Raw genomic sequence first — 21,477 nt, 5'->3', positions numbered from 1 at the left:
CCTATCCATTCATCTATTGATGGATATCTAGGTTGCTTCTGTGTCCTAGTTATTGCAAATAGTGCTGCAATGAACACTGGGGTTCATGTGTCTCTTTCAAATCCTTGGGGTGCAAAGCTTTAATATATTTTAATTTTCATTTTTGATATAAGGTCCTTACTTTTTTTCCACATTAATATCTGTTATGGGTTGAAAAGTATCCCCCAAAATTTATTTGTTGAAATTCTAACTTTCAAATTCAAATCCTGAAAGATGATGCTGTGAAAGTGCTGCACTCAATATGCCAGCAAATTTGGAAAACTCAGCAGTGGCCACAGGACTGGAAAAGGTCAGTTTTCATTCCAATCCCAAAGAAAGGCAATGCCAAAGAACGCTCAAACTACCACACAATTGCACTCATCTCACACGCTAGTGAAGTAATGCTCCAAATTCTCCAAGCCAGGCTTCAGCAATACGTGAACTGTGAACTTCCAGATGTTCAAGCTGGTTTTAGAAAAGGCAGAAGAACCAGAGATCACAATGCCAACATCCGCTGGATCATCGAAAAAGCAAAAGAGTTCCAGAAGAACATCTATTTCTGCTTTATTCACTATGCCAAAGCCTTTGACTGTGTGGATCACAACAAACTGTGGAAAATTCTGAAAGAGATGGGAATACCAGAACCCCTGACCTGCCTCTTGAGAAACCTATATGCAGGTCAGGAAGCAACAGTTAGAACTGGACATGGAACAACAGACGGGTTCCAAATAGGGAAAGGAGTACATCAAGGCTATATATTGTCACTCTGCTTATTTGACTTCTATGCAGAGTACATCATGAGAAACGCTGGGCTGGAAGAAGCACAAGCTGGAATCAAGATGACAGGGAGAAATATCAATAACCTCAGATATGCAGATGACACCACCCTTATGGCAGAAAGTGAAGAGGAACTAAAAAGGCTCTTGATGAAAGTGAAAGATGAGAGTGAAAAAGTTGGCTTAAAGCTCAACATTCAGAAAACGAAGATCATGGCATCCAGTCCCATCACTTCATGGGAAATAGATGGGAAACAGTGGAAACAGTGTCAGACTTTATTTTGGGGGCTCCAAAATCACTGCAGATGGTGACTGCAGCAATGAAATTAAAAGACGCTGACTCCTTGGAAGGAAAGTTATGACCAACCTAGATAGCATATTCAAAGCAGAGATAATTACTTTGCCAACAAAGGTCCATCTAGTCAAGGCTATGGTCTTTCCAGTAGTCATGTATGGATGTGAGATTTGGACTGTGAAGAAAGCTGAGCACCGAAGAATTGATGCTTTTGAACTGTGGTGTTGGAGAAGACTCTTGAGAGTTCCTTGGACTGCAAGGAGATCCAACCAGTCCATTATGAAGGAGATCAGCCCTGGGTGTTCTTTGAAAGAAATGATGCTAAAGCTGAAACTCCAGTACTTTGGCCACCTCATGCGAAGAGTTGACTCATTGGAAAAGACCCTGATGCTGGGAGAGATTGGGGGCAGGAAGAGAAGGGGACGACAGAGGATGAGATGGCTGGATGGCATCACCGACTCAATGGACATGAGTTTGAGTGAACTCTGGGAGCTGGTGATGGACAGGGAGGCCTGGCGTGCTGCAATTCATGGGGTCGCAAAGAGTCAGATATGACTGAGCGACTGAACTGAACTGAGTAACTCAGAATGTGACCTTATTTGGAAATAGGGCCATTACACATGTAATTATTTATGTTAAGATGAGGTCATACTGGAGTAGAGTGTATCCCTAACCCGATATAACTGGAGTCCTTATTAAAAGGGAAATTTTAGAGACACAGACACACATAAAGGGAGGATGACGTTTAGAGATGTAAGGAGAACACGGCTAAATACAGGCCAGCAAGAGATCTAGATCTGATCCTTCCTCCACAACCCTCAGAAGGAACCTAGCTTGCCGAACTGTGATTCCAGACTTCCAGCCTCCAGAACTGAGACAACACATTCCTGTTCTTTAAGCCACCCAGTATTTCCGTTACTTTGTTATGGCAGCCCTTGGAAATCAACATAAAATTACTATTTATCTCATCTAAGTTGACAAGTCCTTGCTTTCCCCACAGATCTGTAATACTAACTCTATGACAGATGAAGTTTCTTTATATGCCCTTGTCTGTTTCTGGCTTCTCTGTTCACTTTTATTAGTCTCCTTTTCCTAATTTTCCATAATTACTACAGCTTTATAATAACTATTGACATATAGTAAAACAAGTCCCTCGGAAATCTATTCTTGTTTTCAGAAAGGATTTTGGCTATAATTGGTCCTTTGGCCTTTGCAATCAAGTTTTCACATTCTAACAAAACAAGACAATTCTATTGGAACTTGGACTGGATTCTATAGTGGATTTATAAATACATTAGGAGAGAATTAATCTATCAACACATCTTTTTTCCCCCCACTTATTTAGGTGTCCTTTTTGAACTAGATTTAACAGCAAATTACATAACAGGATTAAAGGCAAACCAAACAATAATAGCTTTAGATTGAAAAACTATTAATAAAAATCTGTCCCCATCCTCCTAGGATTTAGATCCAATGAGGGAGGTGGAGGAAAGGATATGCCCAAAGTTGAGAATAATTATTACAAGCTATATTGCTCTGACAACTTATATTCTTTGCCACATCATTATCAACGTGGAAAATAAAAGGCAATTGGAAAAGGAACAGTATGAAAAAAAAGTTAGCTTCTAGAATCTGTATTCTAAAAAGCTTGTTTAAAAAAATTTTCTTTAAACAAAACATTTTGTTTTAAAAAAATGTTCCCTAGTCAGTGCTCTTAAAAGTTAGAAAAGACTGACCAAGCTCAGTCACATGGATAAGATCTATGAAGGTTTACCCTCAACAGACTTAAATTTTAGCATAGATAGGAAAAGACAAGGTAGGTGGTGAAATAAAATATGAAATTTTAATTTTTCTCTTAGAAAACAATACAAAAATCACTTTTAATGTGTCCACATCTTATTGGAAAGAACATAACACACTCACTTTATTTTTCTTTACCTTCTCAAGCAAGTGACAACTCATGTCACTTTCATGACACAGCAGGAAAGACAGAAGCTACAGAGACACACAAAAGCAAACGGGATTCTAACTGGTAACCTGAGTACAATTCATCAATAGACGATGTCCTTTATCAAATTCATGCCACCTCTCAGCCTTGAAAAGCTTTCTGTTTCAACAACCTAAGTTATCAAACAAGAAGTAATCTCCAAAGAGTAGAGATACTATCTGTCTCGTTCACTGAGTCTAACAGTGCTGGTCCACAAACAGGCAACTTAGTAAGTACTGGTTAAAAGAACAAATTACTATTATAACTTGGATAAACTATACATCCTGCAGCTAAAACAAAATGCTCCACTTCACCAACTTCTATAAACTTTTAAAGTAACATTACTGCTGAGAAAATGGTTTCCTTATTATGTCTTATGTCTCTTATTCAACTTAAAACTCAAGGGTTCTAAGAGGCAGTGTAATATAGGTCCATAACATTGACATTATACCATGAGATAAATGATGAGCAGTCTGAACTCACACATTTTTATATTATTTGAAAGTATGAAGGCCTGTTTCTCATTTATATTTCTAAAGCAGCATTTGGAATATTTTTTTTTCCTGATCTAGGTAATATTAAATAACACAGACCACTCTCTGGGATGTAGTTAAGACCGCTTTGGCTTTTCCCTGATTCCAACTCTTTAGAACAAAGAAAATTTAATTTATATACCTGAAAGAATAATCAGACCTCTGAGGGTTTTCCTTCTAAAATACACAGGATTCTGTATATACATTCAACACGTTAGCCAATTCAGTAATTCTTATTTAGATCTTCACTACCTACAGAAAACTCTAAGGAGTAACATGGTTAGGTAAGGTAGCAGTTAGAGTCCTCCAAAAAAAGAGAAAATGTAGGGTTACTGTCCAACATCAGAATCATGCTCCTAAAAATATTCTATTCCCTTGAGATAATATCTGGGCAAGCAAATACTTAAAAAAGACGTGCTGTGTATCTTAAAATGAGTATGTCAGTTAATTAAATCTGGGATCCCCTGCTACCAATGGAGTACTGTACAATCTGTTATTATTCACTGTCCTATAGATCATCTGTTCTTGGTGCTGGTTTGTTCCAGGAAGAGAGACAGCTGCAACACTATATCCCTGTTCAACCTGAGGACCATCTGACTTTAATTGTAACACACAGCTTGATGTGGCTCTGACTATGAGAAGCCAAAGTATCGTCTGTAATAATCCGGAAAAGCAGAAACCTGCCAACAGAGGGCTGAAAACAGGGACTTGCTCTGTCTGGCTGCCTGACGGGCTGCAGGAAATATGATTAATGAGTAAGGTATAATGATATCAGGAACCCGATTAGCACCACAGAAAGGTCACAGATCAAAGTAGTATGCATTTCATGAGCTACAATCATTGCATAAAATCTGTGGACTTGAAGAGGTAAACCTCAAAGAGGAGGGGGATAAAACCCTTATGTGATAGCATGCTAACACACACATAAAACACCGTACTAACAGTTTAGTCAGAGTCAACAGAAAACTTTAAAACGAGTCAGTATGAACTGCACTGTGGAAAGCTTTGTTCATCATAGGTGCAAAATAAATATTTTTGAAAGAATGAATGAGTTTTCAAATTCTTTCATAAAGACACACGTCAGAAAAATCGAGTACCTTCCTAATTAGGAGTTAAAATTATCAGAGATGTAAATATTGTACTATAAAATGTTTGAATTTAATTTGCAGTGAATTTTTATGAGGTCTGTTATAAATATAAGCTTATTCAGAGCCTAAACTATGAAGACATCTGTCAAGTTCACAGGAAGAGGAATCGCTGGGAAAAATGTTTAATAATTCAATAATAAGTTATAACAGCTTCCTTGGTGGCTCAGACGGTAAAGAACCCACCTGCCATGCAGGCAACCAGGGTTCATTCCCTGGGTCGGGAAGATCCCCTTGGAGAAGGGCACGGCAACCCACTCCAGTATTCTTGCCTGGAGAATCCCACGGACAGAGGAGTCTGGCAGGCTGCAGCCCATAGGGTCTCAAAGAGACACGGCAGAATGACTAACATTTACTTAACTTATTTAAGTTGTAATAAATGTGCAACTAGTATTATTAAACACTACTTTGTATAAAATTTCATAATCATATCCAAGCATGAGCAAGCAAAACCGAAACTTTAATGAAAAACAATTTGGTAAGCTGCCACCTTCTTTTCCTCCGTGTCCTTGGAAGACTTGTTCCAAATAGACCTGGTTTTTCTGAGGAGAGAGCAGTCTGAGTAGGGGTGAGGGTACTGTCAGGAGAGTGGTTTACCTTACTTTATAGAATCATATTTCCTTAAATGTCAAAATATTACTGAAGAGTTTTAAATATAATTTATTCAAATGATTCTGCCTCTTAGACCTTTTTTAAAGCAAATACTTTAACAAATTTCTTTGTATTTTTAGCCATACTAAACATGGCAATGATGAATTAATGAATTAATACAGAACTGGTTCCCTTGAGACTAAAAAGTTTAAATTGAGAAAAAAATGTTTCAATAATGATCACAACATGATCTCAGTTTTTCTAAGGGATATATTTCTCAAGAATGGGAATGACTATATCTTTCAAATATTATATAAATTTAATCTTATATCTACCTGATAGTTAACAAAACATTCTTTCAAAACGGTGATTCAGAAGAAACCATTAAAAAGCAAAAGACAAGCCACAAACTCTGAGAAAAAGATCTGCAAAACATATGTTGGAAAAATAACTTTTATGGGGAATATATAAAGATGTCTTACAACAAAATAATAAAAAGACATACAACACAATTAAAAAACAGGCAAAAGATTTGAATAGATAGTGCACCAAAGAATATATGAGCAGAAAACAAGCCTGTGGAAAGATGGTCAACACCATTAGTCATTACTGAAACACAAATTAAAATCACAATGCATCACTGAAGAGCTAAGGTAAAAAAGATTGACAATTACAAATATTTGCAAGGATACAGCACACTGAAACTTCACATACTGTTGATGGGAATGCAAAACAGTAAATATATTCTTATCATGCGTCCATGTGGTCAGTCAGCCATGTCTGACTTTGTGCGACCCCATGGCCTGTAGTCTGCCAGGTTCCTCGTCCATAGGATTTTCCAGGCAAGTGTACTGGAACAGGTTGCCATTTCCTACTCCAGGGAATCTTCCCGACCCACGGATTCTTTACCACTGCACCACCTGGGAAGCCCTATTCTTATCATACGACTCAGGGATTAAAACTCCTAGGAATCTATCCAAGAGAAATGAAAACAGATATCAACTCTAATATATATGCAAATAATCTTAATAGCCTAAAACTGGAAAAAAGCCAAATATCTATAACCTGGTAAATAAACAAAATATGTTATTATGTATACAAAGGGATACTATGCAGCAACACAAAGAAACTGCTGCTATATGCACAACAGGAGGAGTCTCAAGAACATCATGCTGAGTAAGAGAGCCAGGTACAAAAGGACTACACGCCTCAGGTTTCTATTTATGTAAGATTTCTAGAAAAAGAAGAGCTATCGAGGCAGAATCAGTGATTGCTTAGAACTAGGATTGGGAGCAAACATATAGAAGGAAACATTTTAGAGTAATGGGAGCTGACTGTGTTGATGCTTACACAAACCTATAAATTTGCTAAAACTCATTGAATTGACAACTTTTTAAAAGGTGGCTTTTATGGTATGTCAATTAAACTTAATAAATGTGTTTCATTTCAGTACTTCATTACAGACTCTTTCGCTGACTTTGAGGGCTACTCCATTTCTTTAAGGGATTCTTGCCCACAGTAGTAGATATAATGGTAATCTCAGTTAAATTTACCCATTCCAGTCCATTTTAGTTCGCTGGTTCCTAGAATGTCGACACTCGCTCTTGCTGTCTCCTGTTTGACCACTTCCAATTTGCCTTGATTCATGGACCTGACATTCCAGGTTCCTATGCAGTATTGCTCTTTACAGCATCGGACCTTGCTTCCATCACCAGTCACACCCACAACTGGGTGTAGTTTTTGCATTGGCTCCATCTCTTCATTCTTTCTGGTTTTATTTCTCCACTGATCTCCAGTAGTATATTGGGTACCTAGTGACCTGGGGAGTTCATCTTTCAGTGTCCCATCTTTTTGCCTTTTTATACTGTTCATGGGGTTCTCAAGGCAAGAATACTGAAGTGGTTTGCCATTTCCTTCTCCAGTGGACCACGTTTTGTCAGAACTCTCCACCATGACCCATCCATGCTGGGTGGCCCTGCATGGCATGGCTCATAGTTCCGTTGAGTTAGACAGGGCTGTGGTCCATGTGACGAGATTGGTTAGTGTTCTGTGATTGTGGTTTCAGTGTCTGCCCTCTGATGCCCACTCTCAGTGCCACCCGTCTTAGCGGCACCAAAAAAAAAAAAAAGTTTGTTTTGGTGTAAATTAAAAACACAATGAAATTCACATTCAATTTTTAGTATGAAGTTTGATAAAGATACTACTTTAAAAAAACTGAGAATGAGGCTTCCTAATTCTCAGCATTTATGAAAGTTAAGGGCAAAAAGGAAAAATCACATTAGTTTTTCATAGAATAATCTAGAACCCATAAAACAGGGGGCATTAAAGAATCCACTGGAGGATTCTTAAGAGTGTTTTATAAGCACAGTTTTAAATTTTAACGTTTTCCTATTCTAAATATTACATGAAATTTCCTTTAAAAGATAGATACAGGTTAAATTTTGAAAATCTTTTTCTATTATCAAAATGCTCAATGGCCTTCTAACCTGGAACATAGAATTTTGTACTTCTAATGGTACAAGAAACTCGTGTTTGAAAAAGCATAGCACTCTCTAAGAAATTCACTTGTAACTTTTACTTATAATCTTGAATCATCACATTCATATAAAAGTAGCCTGCTGCTGCTAAGTCGCATCAGTCGTGTCTGACTCTGTGCGACCCCATACACGACGGCAGCCCACCAGGCTCCCCCGTCCCTGGGATTCTCCAGGCAAGAACACTGGAGTGGGTTGCCATTTCCTTCTCCAATGCATGAAAGTGAAAAGTGAAAGTGAAGTCACTCAGTCGCGTCCGACTCCTAGCGACCCCATGGACTGCAGCCTACCAGGCTCCTCCGTCCATGGGATTTGCCAGGCAAAAGTAGCCTAAATCCTGCATAAAAGAAACCATTATACCTTTCAAGTCAATAAGATTTTATAAAGTATATACAGAGATTTATGAACTATCATGTCACTTTCCGTTATCCCTATCAATTACAGTTTTGTTCAGAAGAGTAAGGGTTAATGATTATACCAACACATGGAATACGCTTCGAGAAAAGTTTCATGACAGACAGAGTAGATGATTCCAACTTACCAATCTGTTTATGCGAACAAATTCTTCTGAGGTTTTGGCCCAAGGAGGAAGTTCAACATCTGATACTACTGTCCCATCATCCATTACTCCAAGATTATAATTATTGAAGTTGACAAACATCTCAGAGAGATAATAAAATTCAGGGATCAACTCCTATATAAAAATAAAAGACAAAGTCATATTATAAACTGTAGAAAATTGAAGGTATTTATAAAAAGCCAAACATTTCCTATTATGCAGAAGAACAAAATAAACATAGGAAATTTTTTTCTGTTTTCATATCCTAGCTCTATCACAAAGTTCCACCAAGGCTGACTGATCACATCCAATCAAATCTAAAAAAACACCTTACTGGGTGGTCATATGCTTTCCTTATGACAATTCTTATAACCTCAAAACCCTTAAAATACCAACATTTGAGAAATATTTGAGGTTAGAAAACATATAAAGAGAGATTAACATGCTACAATATTAATAACAGCTTAAACTAGATTTTTTTTGTTTAGGTGTGTGGAATTTTTGCCATAAAAAACCAAGATCTTTATAAACACTAAAAAGCTTTGGTCCATCATGAACCAGGAAGATATTCAATGAAGTTAGCCAGGGTGTAATAATATATTTTGCTCACATTTCAAAACATTCAACTTTAGTTTGAAGGTACTAACTCTGATAAAAAGATAAAAATTTATAATTAGTCTAGAAAATGACCTGCATGAGAAATAGTAAATTAAATATGACTTAAATAAGGACATTTAAAATACACTTTAACAAGATACTTAATAAGCACAAAAATGCAACCAGTTAGGTTTTTAAGTACAATAAGGCCCATGTATAATTATTTCAGAGGTCCTACAGATCAGACTTGAAATCCAGTCTTGACATGGGTCAGTGACTCAGTGGTCTTTCAGCTACCCCCTCAGGGCCAGCTATGGCAGCCTCACTTTCCAAATGGTTGAGTAAAATAGGGAGGTCATCAGATTTTGGACAAGGTCAGTATGAATTCACTAGAGCAAAGAAAAAAAATTCAGCAGGAATTAAGCTATTATCACCTCCATCATCCATGTGAAATGCTGCTTGACTTTGAATTGTACATCCTTTGTTTACAATCACAATAATTAACTAAGCAGGGTAGAAATGACCCTGTCCTCCAAGTGCCTGACAACCACATGATCACTAACATGAAAAACATTTAAACTTAACAAAAATTTTTTAAAAGGAAGAGTCCTACTAAAAGTTTAATCATGAATAAAATGATACAGTGATTATACCAAAATTTTAAGATTTTCTTCTCCAAAATGATGCATGTAAGCCTAACAAAAGACATATATGTGCTATTTTATGCAACAAAAAGCTATATTCAATTTGTTTGAGCTAAATAAGATTTACTGCATGAGACAAGTCAAGTACTAAAATAAACTCTTAATAGACATCACATTTAAACTTCACAACTTATCACATTTAATCTTCACAACAATTTTACAAGGTAAGGTATAATCGCCATTTAAAGAATCAACTAAGGCTCAAAGAACTTACAATTTGCCCAAAGTTATACAGTGGATTTATGATAAATTTGGAAATTAGAGAAACATTTAGATTGACATTTAACTCTATGTAATTAAAGCCTCTGTACTTAATCATCAAATAAGCACGGACTCTACTTACATAGTATACACAGTGTTAAATATTTTAAAGATGTTTTTAACATATATTCTAAGCACTTTTTTAAAATAGTAAACAAAAACTTTCCATTTTTCCATGATAAGAAAATTAGTTCTCCTGAAAAAAAGTTACACACACACACACGCACACACACACACACACACACACACACGCACACACACACAGAGCCACTTTGATGGTGGCTCAGTGGTAAAGAACTTGCCTGTGAAGGCAGGAGATGTTGTGTTCGATTCCTGGGTCAGGAAGATCCCCTGGAGAAGGAAATGGCAACCCACTCCAGTGATCTGCCTGGGAAATTGCAAGGACAGAGGAGTCTGGCAGGCTACAGTCCATGGGGTCGCAAAGGAGTTGGATACGACTTACTCCACGGCCGTTTTTTTACCATATGTGGATATGTCGCTTTGTAACTATCAATTTGCTGAAGTATGCTGTGATACTTGTGTACCCCTACCCTCACAATAACACTCTGACAGAGGCTGTCACCCTTCTTCTGCCTGTTATACACACTACGCTTCTCTGTAGTAATTCTCCTAGGAGTCAAAACAATGATAATGGCTGAATTTTAGATGCTAGGTTTCTCCCAAGTTTTTATTTGGGCGATCAGTCACCTGCATCATAAATCAGAGATACATATTACACAGTAAAAATATACAAAAAATATACTCTTTCTTGAGACCATATCTAGAAAGAAGAAAGGGGACAAATGACCTCTCATAGCAAATTTCTTATAAATAAAATGTTTAATTCTTCTTATGTAGTACCAAAGTTCTTATGATTTTTTAATGTTTTTTCCTATCTTCTACATCTCTCATTTTATTTAGTTAAATAAACTGACAAAAATATATTTGTTCAAAACATAAATGCTCTTCATTGGTTCTTTTACAAGTTCTAAATTCAATTAACAGAAATATATTTTGTTCCTAGCCCATTTTATTTAAACATATTAGTTCATTATGTAGCCCACCAGGCTCCTCTGTCCATGGAATTCTCCAAGCAAGAATGGTTGCCATTTCCTTCTCCAGAGGACCTTCCCGACCCTGGGATCAAACCTGTCTTGCCTGTATTGCAGGAAGATTCTTTACCATCTGAACCACCAGGGAAGCCCTTACCCTAAATGTAAATTCAGTTAATTTATCTCAAAATAAAATAGAGCAAAATTACATATAAAACAAACAAGAAATTTTTAATACAAGATATGACTGGACCATGTTAAACTTTCAGTTATATCTTTTCTATAATGCTGGGAGGGAGGTAAAGACTTATCAATTTCCATAATTACCATAGACTTTATTTGTGATTTCCTACTAAAGCTAGATACCTTATACATTTTGTATAAAGGATGCTATAAAGATGCTCAAAATTAAAACTGTAAACTTTATCAATTAAAAATTAATGGAACTCTGTTCACTGTTATGCGGCAGGCTGGATGGGAGGGGGCTTTGAGGGGGAACGGATACATGTATATGTATGGCTAAGTCCTTTCACTGTTCACCTTGAAACTTTCACAACAGTGTTTGTTAACTGCCTATACCCCAATACAAAACAAATGATTAAACAAAAAACAAAAATGAAAGTCAAATAAAAATTAGGCTTAATATTTCACTTGAAATTTATTGGGATGGGAATTCTGTGTTATGCTTCTTTACTTTTTACTCCTCAATCTCCCACTGCATACAACCTTCCAATTTCAAGACAGTTGTCAGGCATTTGCAGAATATTTGCAGGGTCCAGAGAAGAGGCCTCCTGAAAACATCCTTTTTTTTTCTGTCTTTTGTGAAAGTCTAAGCAAACAGGAGACTATATAAAATGCCCAGGAGAAGTAGTGTCAAGGGTATTTTTAAAAGACAGAAATCAAGGAGAAAAGAGATTTTCCCCAGAATTAGGGAACCAAGTTTCTCCAAATTGGTAGTCAGTGTTCTCTGAGCCAGAGGAGAAGGGGAGGGGATAGAGAGGCTAGTCTAGACCCTAGGGGATGGTAAGTAGTAATCCAGATTACAGCTTGTCCATATGGTGCCTCTATATGAATTAGGAAAAAAGGCAATCTTTCAGGGCTAATTCAGTCACAAGAGAACTCAGTTTAGTGAGTGTAGCTTCTCTTCCTTCCTTCAGTCAAGCCCCCTTACACAGAGAACAATCTGCCCACCTGCACACATGCTCCATGACGGTGCACTTAGCTAAGCCAGTCACTTGGCACCAGGGCTTCTGGCATCAGCAAATATTTAACTCAAGCCTGGATAACCAGCAGAGCTGCCAGCTTCCAAAAGACCATACATCCTAGACAATGAGGATATATTACTAGTGAAAAAGATGAACTGAAGACGTGAAAGCCAATTTTTTTAGGTACCACACAAGCCTGTATCTCATTCAAGCCTTGGGAAACGAGGCCTTTGTCCTAAGCATCTAATGACTGTGAATAAATTTCCTACTAGCCAGATATGAAGATTTGAATTCAAATGAGGACACTTCTCATATACTTGAGTTAGTGGTTCCAGACTTAAATTTATACAGTTGATCCTTGGAAAACACATTTAACTTATACGCAGAGTACATCATGCGAAATGCCGAGGTGGATGAATCGCAAGCTGGGAGAAATATCAACAACCTCAGATATGCAGATGATACCACTTTAATGACCGTGGTATTAAAGTGGCAGAAAGTAAAGAGGAACTAAAGAGAGATTCATGACGAAGGTGAAATAGGAGAGTGAAAAAGCTGGCTTAAAACTCAACATTCAAAAAACGAAGATCATGGCATCCAGTCCTATCACTTCATGGCAAATAGATGGGAAAATGTGGAAACAGTGTAGATTTCATTTTCTTGGGCTCCAAAATCAATGCAGATTATCTGTGTCTACATGCCGTTCAAACCTATGTTGTTCAAGAGTCAACTGTATTTAAATAATAAAGAGGTACCAATATATTTACTCACAATTATTTCTAGGAAACAAAATGATAGAATTCACTTTGAGCAGAGTAAAACTTTTTTAAAGTTCCCGTTACTTGATTCTTTGATATTCTTTGATATAAGCATTAGATAGACATGAAGTGTTATATAGCAATCACAATCACAAAGAAATTCACTTCATTTTTACTTTACAAAGAAGTGTGTTAGGATCTGGGATATGGAGACCTAAGTGTTACTTCCCCTCTACAGATCACAGATGTACATTCCTAAACAGTGAAAGGACATATTAATTGGGAGTAAACTGGTTATAAACACAAACAGCCTTCTAGAAACTCAAAAGAAAAAAGGATGCCTAGGAGTTGGGGTTGTCAGAGAAAGTTCTGGGGAGAAGAATACAATATACTGTACTTTCATAATATAACACTCATCAAACTATACTGCTCCCTCTAACTGACGGCTCCAAGAGATTAAGGACTTTATGTGTCTTGCTATACCTCCAAAGCCTAGACACAGTAAGTGGCACATTTAGATATTCAATAAAAATCTGTTGAAGAATGGTAGTTACAGCCAAAGATAAATAGCAAAGGGGAAAGACAAGAACAGTTCTGCCAAGCAGAATATCTTAAGAAGAGGTACAGAGATTGAAACATGCATATATCATGTGTTTCCAAGGATCAATGAAGAACTATTCAGTTGGTTTGGAGAGGACTACATACATGGAACAGGAGATAATTTTAAAATGGACACACGTTTGCAGTAAATTAAAACCGAAGAGAAAGATTATGAAGTATCTAATATGGTATAAAGACATCATCAATTAAAGACAATTAAGTGAAAAAGTAAGTATATATACTGAAAACATATTATGATCTCACTATAAGGAGATCTGCAAAAGTAAATCAGTTGATGAAAGTTGAATATCCTCGTAATAGGAAATGAACAGCTGAACTCAACTGAGGTACACCAACATCTAACCAAAGAAACAAGTAAGTATATATACTGCCTAAATTTTACTATGGATGATAATGACATTCAAGTTACATGCAGAATTCCATCTAAATCCTAAAAGCATCTTTCTAAGAACCATGCCTTGAAATTACACTAAATATTACAGTTCAGAATTATCTCCTTTGACAGATGAAATTTAGTGACAGAGTCAAAGATTATGTCTCTCTAATACTTCTAACGTACGTTTACAAAGTGAAGTATGTTTTATATTCATCAGAACAGAACATTCAGCTCTGGATAAAAAACACATGTTCAGCAATTCTTTAAAACATCAGTGGAAAATGATAAGTAAACAACACTGACAGGAGACAGAGGTATTTACAAGTCACATTTTCTTTTGACTTGCTGACAATAATTTTAATCTCTATCACTTAATTAGGTGGATAGGTCTTCGAGGTAAGTAACATGGTCAAAACGTAGTGTATCATCTCTTAAAATAAAAGTTTGAAAGGTTCAACCAGAGGTTATACCACAGTTAAGGATAAGCCCATGGCTTTGATCACAAATCCCCAGGCTTTCATGGCATAATGACAAGGATTGGTTGTGACCACACATATGTTTGGTATCTTTACTAAGGTACGATCCGCACTGATATGAATGGCCTCTGCAGCAAGGCTGTACGATTCGCCTTCTAACAGCCACCAATTCTATCCATTGAATTAAAACCATCACTTCAATAATACCCAGGCAACCATGACAAATACTAGTCTTTTAATCCAAAGAAATAAGGTAATCAAAACTGAAATAAGAACAAAGATGCTACTTCACAACTAAAGTAAAATTTTTTTTTCCTTTTTGTTAAAATATGAAATCCTGACAAGTCACTGCTTTGGGGATACTGATGGTAAAAAAAAAAAAAAGATGTGAAAGCAAAATTTTAGATTATATATTGTCTATTCAACTTACTGGTGACATGGTTTTAATTTAACTTTTCTAACCCTTGAAAGTGTAGTCACTCGGTAGTGTCTGACTCTTTGCAACCCCATGAACTGTAGCCCCCCAGGCTCCTGTGTCCATGGAATTCTCTTGGCAAGTATACTGGAGTGGATTGCCATTCCCTTCTCCAGAGGATTTTCCCAAACCAGGCATCAAACCTGTGTCTCCCACACTGCTGGCAGATTCTTTACCATCTGAGCCACCAGGGCAGCCTTAGTTACTTCAAGTGCCACTTCTAAAGCACAGGGTTACTGTGAGGCTAATATGAGATAATATAGAATTCTATAAGCACAAAAGATCTTACTATTATTATTATCATCATTAATGTGCCCCAATAACAACCCTAAATTAGAGACTTGACCTGCCAACAGGTAACTCAATGACAGACATTCTTAAAAGCGTTTAACATAATCCTAAGGGCAAGTTAATAATATTTACTTGTAAAAGTGAACATGACCACAAAAGTATTTGAGAAAGTAGTTCCTACTAAACAGCCATCACATTTTAAACAGATTTATTTATTTTTACTAATAATGACAGCATAGCTTCACATGCCTCATTTTATGATGAATACTCTCAATACTTTATAGCACTTTCCTGCTTTCAAACACACTTTTCCACCTGCAGCTTTGGACTGGACATCTTCGCTGTATCTTTTGCTGTTTCAGACGCCTATCTTCCAGGACAGTGTAATTTGGGGAGAGATAATGGACATTAATGATGCAAATAACAGGTAAGCAGTGACTGCCAGAAGATGGAAATAGAACGTCCACCGTAAATCTTTTCTGGAGCAAGTTATAAAATACATACATATTGCTTTAAATATGGGGAAGAACAGTTAACACCAGTATCTAAAATATATTAATGAAGAATATGTATTTTTCCACTGAACAAAAATATAAGATCACTAATTCAAAAAACAAACTACAGCTGACTTGTATACATTTTTATAATTTAGGAAGATAGGAACATTTTCTAAGTGCTTTAAACAATTTTTTTCTGCCCAGTCTGTAAGTAGCGTAAGAGGAAAAATATTCCGTTTCTTAAGAACTTTTTGTCAAGGAATAACAAGAATAACAAAAAAATGGTTCATTGTAGACACAAGAGTACAAAGCTCAATGCTAAAAAAATACTAGTACATAGGTATGTCATTTAACTTACTGATGCATCAAAAAGAAAAGGGTTAAAAAGATGTGGTTAAGTCAACAAGTCAAGGATGAACACAAACACAGTTCAGTTAGAGTGTGAGTGTTCTACATTGTTACAAGAGAAGTAAGGCAGCTTGAGCTCACTCTAATGTGGATGTGAAACAGAGAGAGACTGAAAGAGACTGCCAAAAAGAGAGAAGGAAGAGAGAAAGAGAGGGAGAGGGGGAGAGAGAAGGAAGGAAAACGAGAGGGGAGACAGAGAGAGGGAGAGGAAGGGGCAGAATGAAGAGACAGCAAGAGGAAGAGGGAGGGAGGGAGGGAGGGAGATACGTGTGCCAGAAATGCGGAAAGGATGTACAGAAAAGGGCAAGATTTTAATTCTACTGTCTTTTAGCATTATTAAAATTCTGAATTATTTAAAAGTTTGTTTGAAAATAGGAAGAATAGATGAAGAAAATAAAACTGTCAAGTCATCCTAACTTAAGCTTTTTCTCTTAAATACTTCAAGAAATACATATCCAGCAACTATGTTCTACTAACTGTAGCTAAACATTTTCTTATAAATGGTTCTAACGCTGATGCTATCAGCATCTGTGGAATGTATTATGGTAGAAGACATGCTGATAGAAGAGAAAAAAAAAACCTAACTTATCTTCAGATCACAGCCCCTGGGGTTCCTGAAGTAGCGGAGGGCAAGTCAAAGGTCTCATGTTTAACAAATCTCACAGCACACACACAAAACTATTTTCTGATCATCTCTATTTTGTATTATTACTTCTAATGAACAGATACATATTTAACACCTTTAAGGGTTATTAAAGCTAAAACCAATTCTGCATAATATTACTGATGGTCATTTATTTTTTAAATACTATTTAGTAAACTCCTAGGATTTAATCACATTCTATTTAATTTTAAGTATGGAATATGCTGTACTGATCTTACTGATTTCATAACAACAAAATTTTGCATTCATCACTACTGACACACAAAAAGTTATAAGATAGATTTCATTCATTCAACCAATATTTATTGATTTCTAACTAAATGCAAGGCATTGTTCTAAATGCTGAGGTTACCAACTGAACAAAACAGAAAGTCCCCACCTTTCACAGAGCTCTAGCTATGGAGACATGAAATAAACAAACTAATGTATGTATCATGTCAAATGGTGGCAAACATTATATTTTTTTAAAAAAAGGGCAAGATAAAGGCATAGAAAATGATGGTGGTTGGGCAGTGTTATTTTAGAGAGAGAGTTCAGGCACGTCCACTCTGAGGAGGTGACATTTGAGCAGAGACCTGAATGAAAAATAAATAAATAAATGGGGAAAGTGGTTGTGGCAGAGAGAACATTACATGCAAAGAGACCAGAACAGGAGCAGGCTTGGGGGAAGGGGGGGCGGGGTCAGGACGGGGAACACATGTACACCCAGGGTGGATTCATGTTGATGTATGGCAAAATCAATACAGTATTGTAAAGTAATTAGCCTCCAATTAAAATAAACAAATTTATATTAAAAAGAAAAGGAGCAGGCTTGGCATTTTTGAAGAGGAACCACAACAAAGGCAAGTGAGGCTACAAGAGGGTAAAAAGACATGAGTTATCAGTGAAGCCACTGAACAGCACAGGGCTGCGCTAAGAAGCTGAATTCTGGTCTAAGCTAGACAAGCGATCACTGGATGGATGGGAGCACAGGATGTGATCTGACTTATAAAACAAAGAGATTATTCTCGCTGTTGTATAGAGAAAATCCCACATGGGGAGCAGGTGAAGTGAGAATTTATGGTCACTTGCGCGAGGGTCCTAGTGATGGACGTGGTGATACAGGTCAGGTTCTAGACACATTCTGCAGGTTGATTAGATGAGTAATGAGGTGTGTGTGCGTCCGGGAGGAACAAAGATTCCAAGATTTCTAAAGGGCTGAGCAAACTGGGTAAACAGTGCTATCTTTCACTGGGATAGCAAATGCGGGTATTAAATGGGACTTTTTCTTCAGGGTGGAGAGGAGAGTACAGAGTTTGATACTGGACATGTTCAGTTTAAAACATCCATAAACATACACATAGCTCAAAGGGAACTAGATACACAGCTCTAGAATTCAAGTGAGAGCTGAGAGGTGAGGTATGCTCACCCAGGGAGCAAATGTGGACACAAAAGAGATCTAAAGACAAGACAAAAGGTACTCCAGTAATTTACGGTGTGAAAACAAGATAATCCAGTGAAGGAGACGGAGAAAAGAAGACAGTCAAGAGAAGGTAGGTTGGCTCCTTCACCAAGCAGAGGAAATGTTACAAGGAAAATGAATCAATTAGTTGTGTCAATAATGCTGACAGCTCAAGTACCACGAGAACTGAAAATCTGCATTTGATAACATGTAAAGATTGCTGGGAGAGTATCAGTAACCTCAGAGATGCAGACGACACCACCCAAATGGCAGAAAGCAAAAGAAGAACTAAAGCGCCTCTTGATGAAGGTGAAAGAGGAGAGTGAAAAAGCTGGCTTAAAGCTCAACATTCAAAAAACGAAGATCATGGCATCCAGTTCCATCACTTCAGCAAAGAGATGGTGAAACAATGGAAACAGCAACAGACTTTATCTTCTTGGGCTCCAAAATCACAAGGCAGTGACTGCAATCATGAAATTAAAAGACGCTGGCTCCTTGGAATGAAAGTTATGACAAACCTAGACAGAGTATTAAAAAGCAAGACACATTACTTTGCTGACGAAGGTCTGTATAGTCAAAGCTATGGTTTTTCTAGTAGTCACGTAGGGATGTGAGAGCTGAACAATAAAGGAGACAGAGCACCAAAGCATTGATGCCTTCACACTGCGGTGTTGGAGAAGACTCTGGAGAGTCCCTTGGACAGCAAGGATCAAGCCAGTCAATCCTAAAGGAAATGAACCCTGAATATTCATTGGAAGAACTGATAAAGCTGAAGTTTCAATACTTGGGCCACCTGATGCAAAGAGCTGACTCACTGGAAAAGACCCTGATGCTGGGAAAGATTGAAGGTAAGAGGAAAAGGGCATGACAGAGGATGAGATGGTTGGATGGCATCACCAACTGAACAGACGTAAGTTTCAGCAAACTCTGGGAGACGGTGAAGGACAGGAAAGCCTGGAGGGCTGTAGTCCAAGGGGTCACAAAGAGTCAGACATAACTGAGCAACTGAACAACAAGGCTGCTCATCAATGATTCTGACAAGACTGATGTTGGTAACGTGGTGGAGAAGAAAGCTTGATTCGAGTGGGCTTGGAAGATGGCAGGAGCTAAGTGGAGATCAAGAGACTAGATAATTGTTTTGAGGAGTTCAAGATAAGCATCACCTAATATTTCTTCTTCTCCTACAGGCCTGTGACACGATTCTGAACTGGATGATAGTGTTCTGGTTATTCCAAAAATATATCCATGTGTCAAAAACTGAATCCACACATTTGATCTACGCACCAGCTTCAATATAATTCGTAGAATAATTATTTATCTAGGCACCCAGTCTAAAGAATCACCTTTATGCCTTCCCATCCCTTAACAGTCAACTAGGTGCCAAACCCTGGTGAATTACTTTTAACTCATCCCCTGAATTCATCTCCTTAACTCTTCAACAAGTTGAGGCTCTTATCGTCTTTACCTTTAACTGTCATAGCCTTTATTTTATTTTTAGTTTTTATTTTTTAATTTTAAAATCTTTAATTCTTACATGCTGTCATAGCCTTTAATATCTCTCCCCACCTCTAAGTTCTCATCCATTTATCCCATTCCATGGATCTACTTTCCATACTGCTGCCAAAGCACTTTCTTTTTATAACAGAGCCAATTAGTGCAAAATCGTAAATGAACCTTCATAGGCTAAAACAGGGGAGAGGAAAATATAGCCCAGGGGTCAAGAAACTGCAACCTGTTTAATAAATGAAATGTTATAGGAACAAAGTCTGTATACATATAGTCTTGCACTCCAGTGGTAGAGGTGAGTAGCTTGCCAGAAATCACATGGACTGAGAACTGAAAACTATCTTCATATTACTGAGGGCCTTCATATCAGACCACAATTGCCTTTCAGTGTTTTTCCCTTTCTGTGGTTCCTACATACTAGGGACATAAGACCAATCAGCAGACAAATAAGCATTCGCCAATGTGCTAAGTATTTTCTCTGAATTTTCTTTGTGTCATTTTCTTGCTCAGAATACTCTTTATCAAAGCATTAATTTAATAAATCTTTAATTTAGGGCCTACTATATTCCAGGCATGGTTTTAAGCACTAGAGATAAACCAGTGAGCAAACAGTCCAAATTCCTGCTCTTATGGAGCTAGTATTCCAGTAGGATAAGATATAAATAATAAACAGTAAGGACATGCATGTCAGACGGTGAGTGACTCAAGAAACACAGCACCGAGAAATGAGTTAAGCTGCACGGGATTAGGGACATACTTCTAAATAAAGAGGACAGAGAAGGCTTTCCTAAGAAGGTGATACCCGCGCAAAGACTTGAAATGGCTGAAGAAATTCATCCATAAGGCTATCTGCAGGAGGTTTTCAGGTGAAACAAAAAGCAAATGCTCTGAGGTGGAGTTTGTGAGGAATAGCTAGGAGGGCCTATTTGGCTAAAATAGAGTGGACAAGGGGGCACACGGTACGAAGTGGTCAAGGTGTAACAGGATTGTGGAGGGGAGGGGTAGCCGCTGTAGTGTCTTACACTGTAAGGACTTCAGCTTTTACTCACAACCAGGAAACCATTTACTAAGAAGGGGAAGGCTGAGAAGAGCAGGTTTAAGGGAATGAAGATCAGGAATTTGGTTCTGAGTGTGTTATACATGAGAGGGCCATGCTGAGGAGCATGTCAGGTATCAGGAGAAAGGTACATGCGAGAGACGTAAATCTGGGAGACAGAAGACTCTCTCACAACCTTTAAGATACAACTCGAATACCACTTACCCTAGGAAGTCATCACAGCCCACTTCTTCCAGGAAGAATTAATTCCATTCTGTTTATATCTTAGTATAGTACTTATAACTGTCTACCTTGTATTAAAACATAATTTTATATATATCTGTTGTTCTCACCTGGAGTATGTGACATAAAGGACCATTTATTTTATCCTTTTAATCCTAAATGTTCTGTACTATCATACATATTTTTATATGATGAAATTATCAGTAAATACTGGCTTAACTAAATGTGTTTGGAGGGAGTTGAATTCACCTGTCATGGAAAGTTTTCTGACTGAAGGTAGGGAGCTGGTAGTTAGGGAACTACTCCCAAACTAGATTCTCTACATACATGTCCAAGTTAAACTTAATTTCTCTCTCATCTTAGCCGACAAAATCAGTCACCAAATCCTAGCAGTTCTCACTTTTTAAATATGTCTCAAATCCACCCAC

The 21,477-nt window shown here is 37.3% G+C and overlaps 1 protein-coding gene across 10 annotated transcripts in view; it reads right to left on the bottom strand.

Moving 5' to 3' along the window:
• LRBA (LPS responsive beige-like anchor protein) overlaps window positions 1-21,477 on the bottom strand; it is a 749,961-nt gene that overhangs the window by 148,504 nt on the left and 579,980 nt on the right. For all 10 annotated transcript variants that reach the window (XM_015101368.4, XM_060400971.1, XM_060400970.1 and 7 more), the window contains one exon: window positions 8,421-8,573. In XM_015101368.4, coding sequence (XP_014956854.3) covers window positions 8,421-8,573 — 153 coding nt within the window. The remainder of the gene's footprint in view (window positions 1-8,420; window positions 8,574-21,477) is intronic.

Source organism: Ovis aries, chromosome 17 (assembly GCF_016772045.2).
Source record: "Ovis aries strain OAR_USU_Benz2616 breed Rambouillet chromosome 17, ARS-UI_Ramb_v3.0, whole genome shotgun sequence".
NCBI lineage: Eukaryota > Metazoa > Chordata > Mammalia > Artiodactyla > Bovidae > Ovis > Ovis aries.
This window is presented reverse-complemented; position numbering and strand designations above follow the sequence as displayed.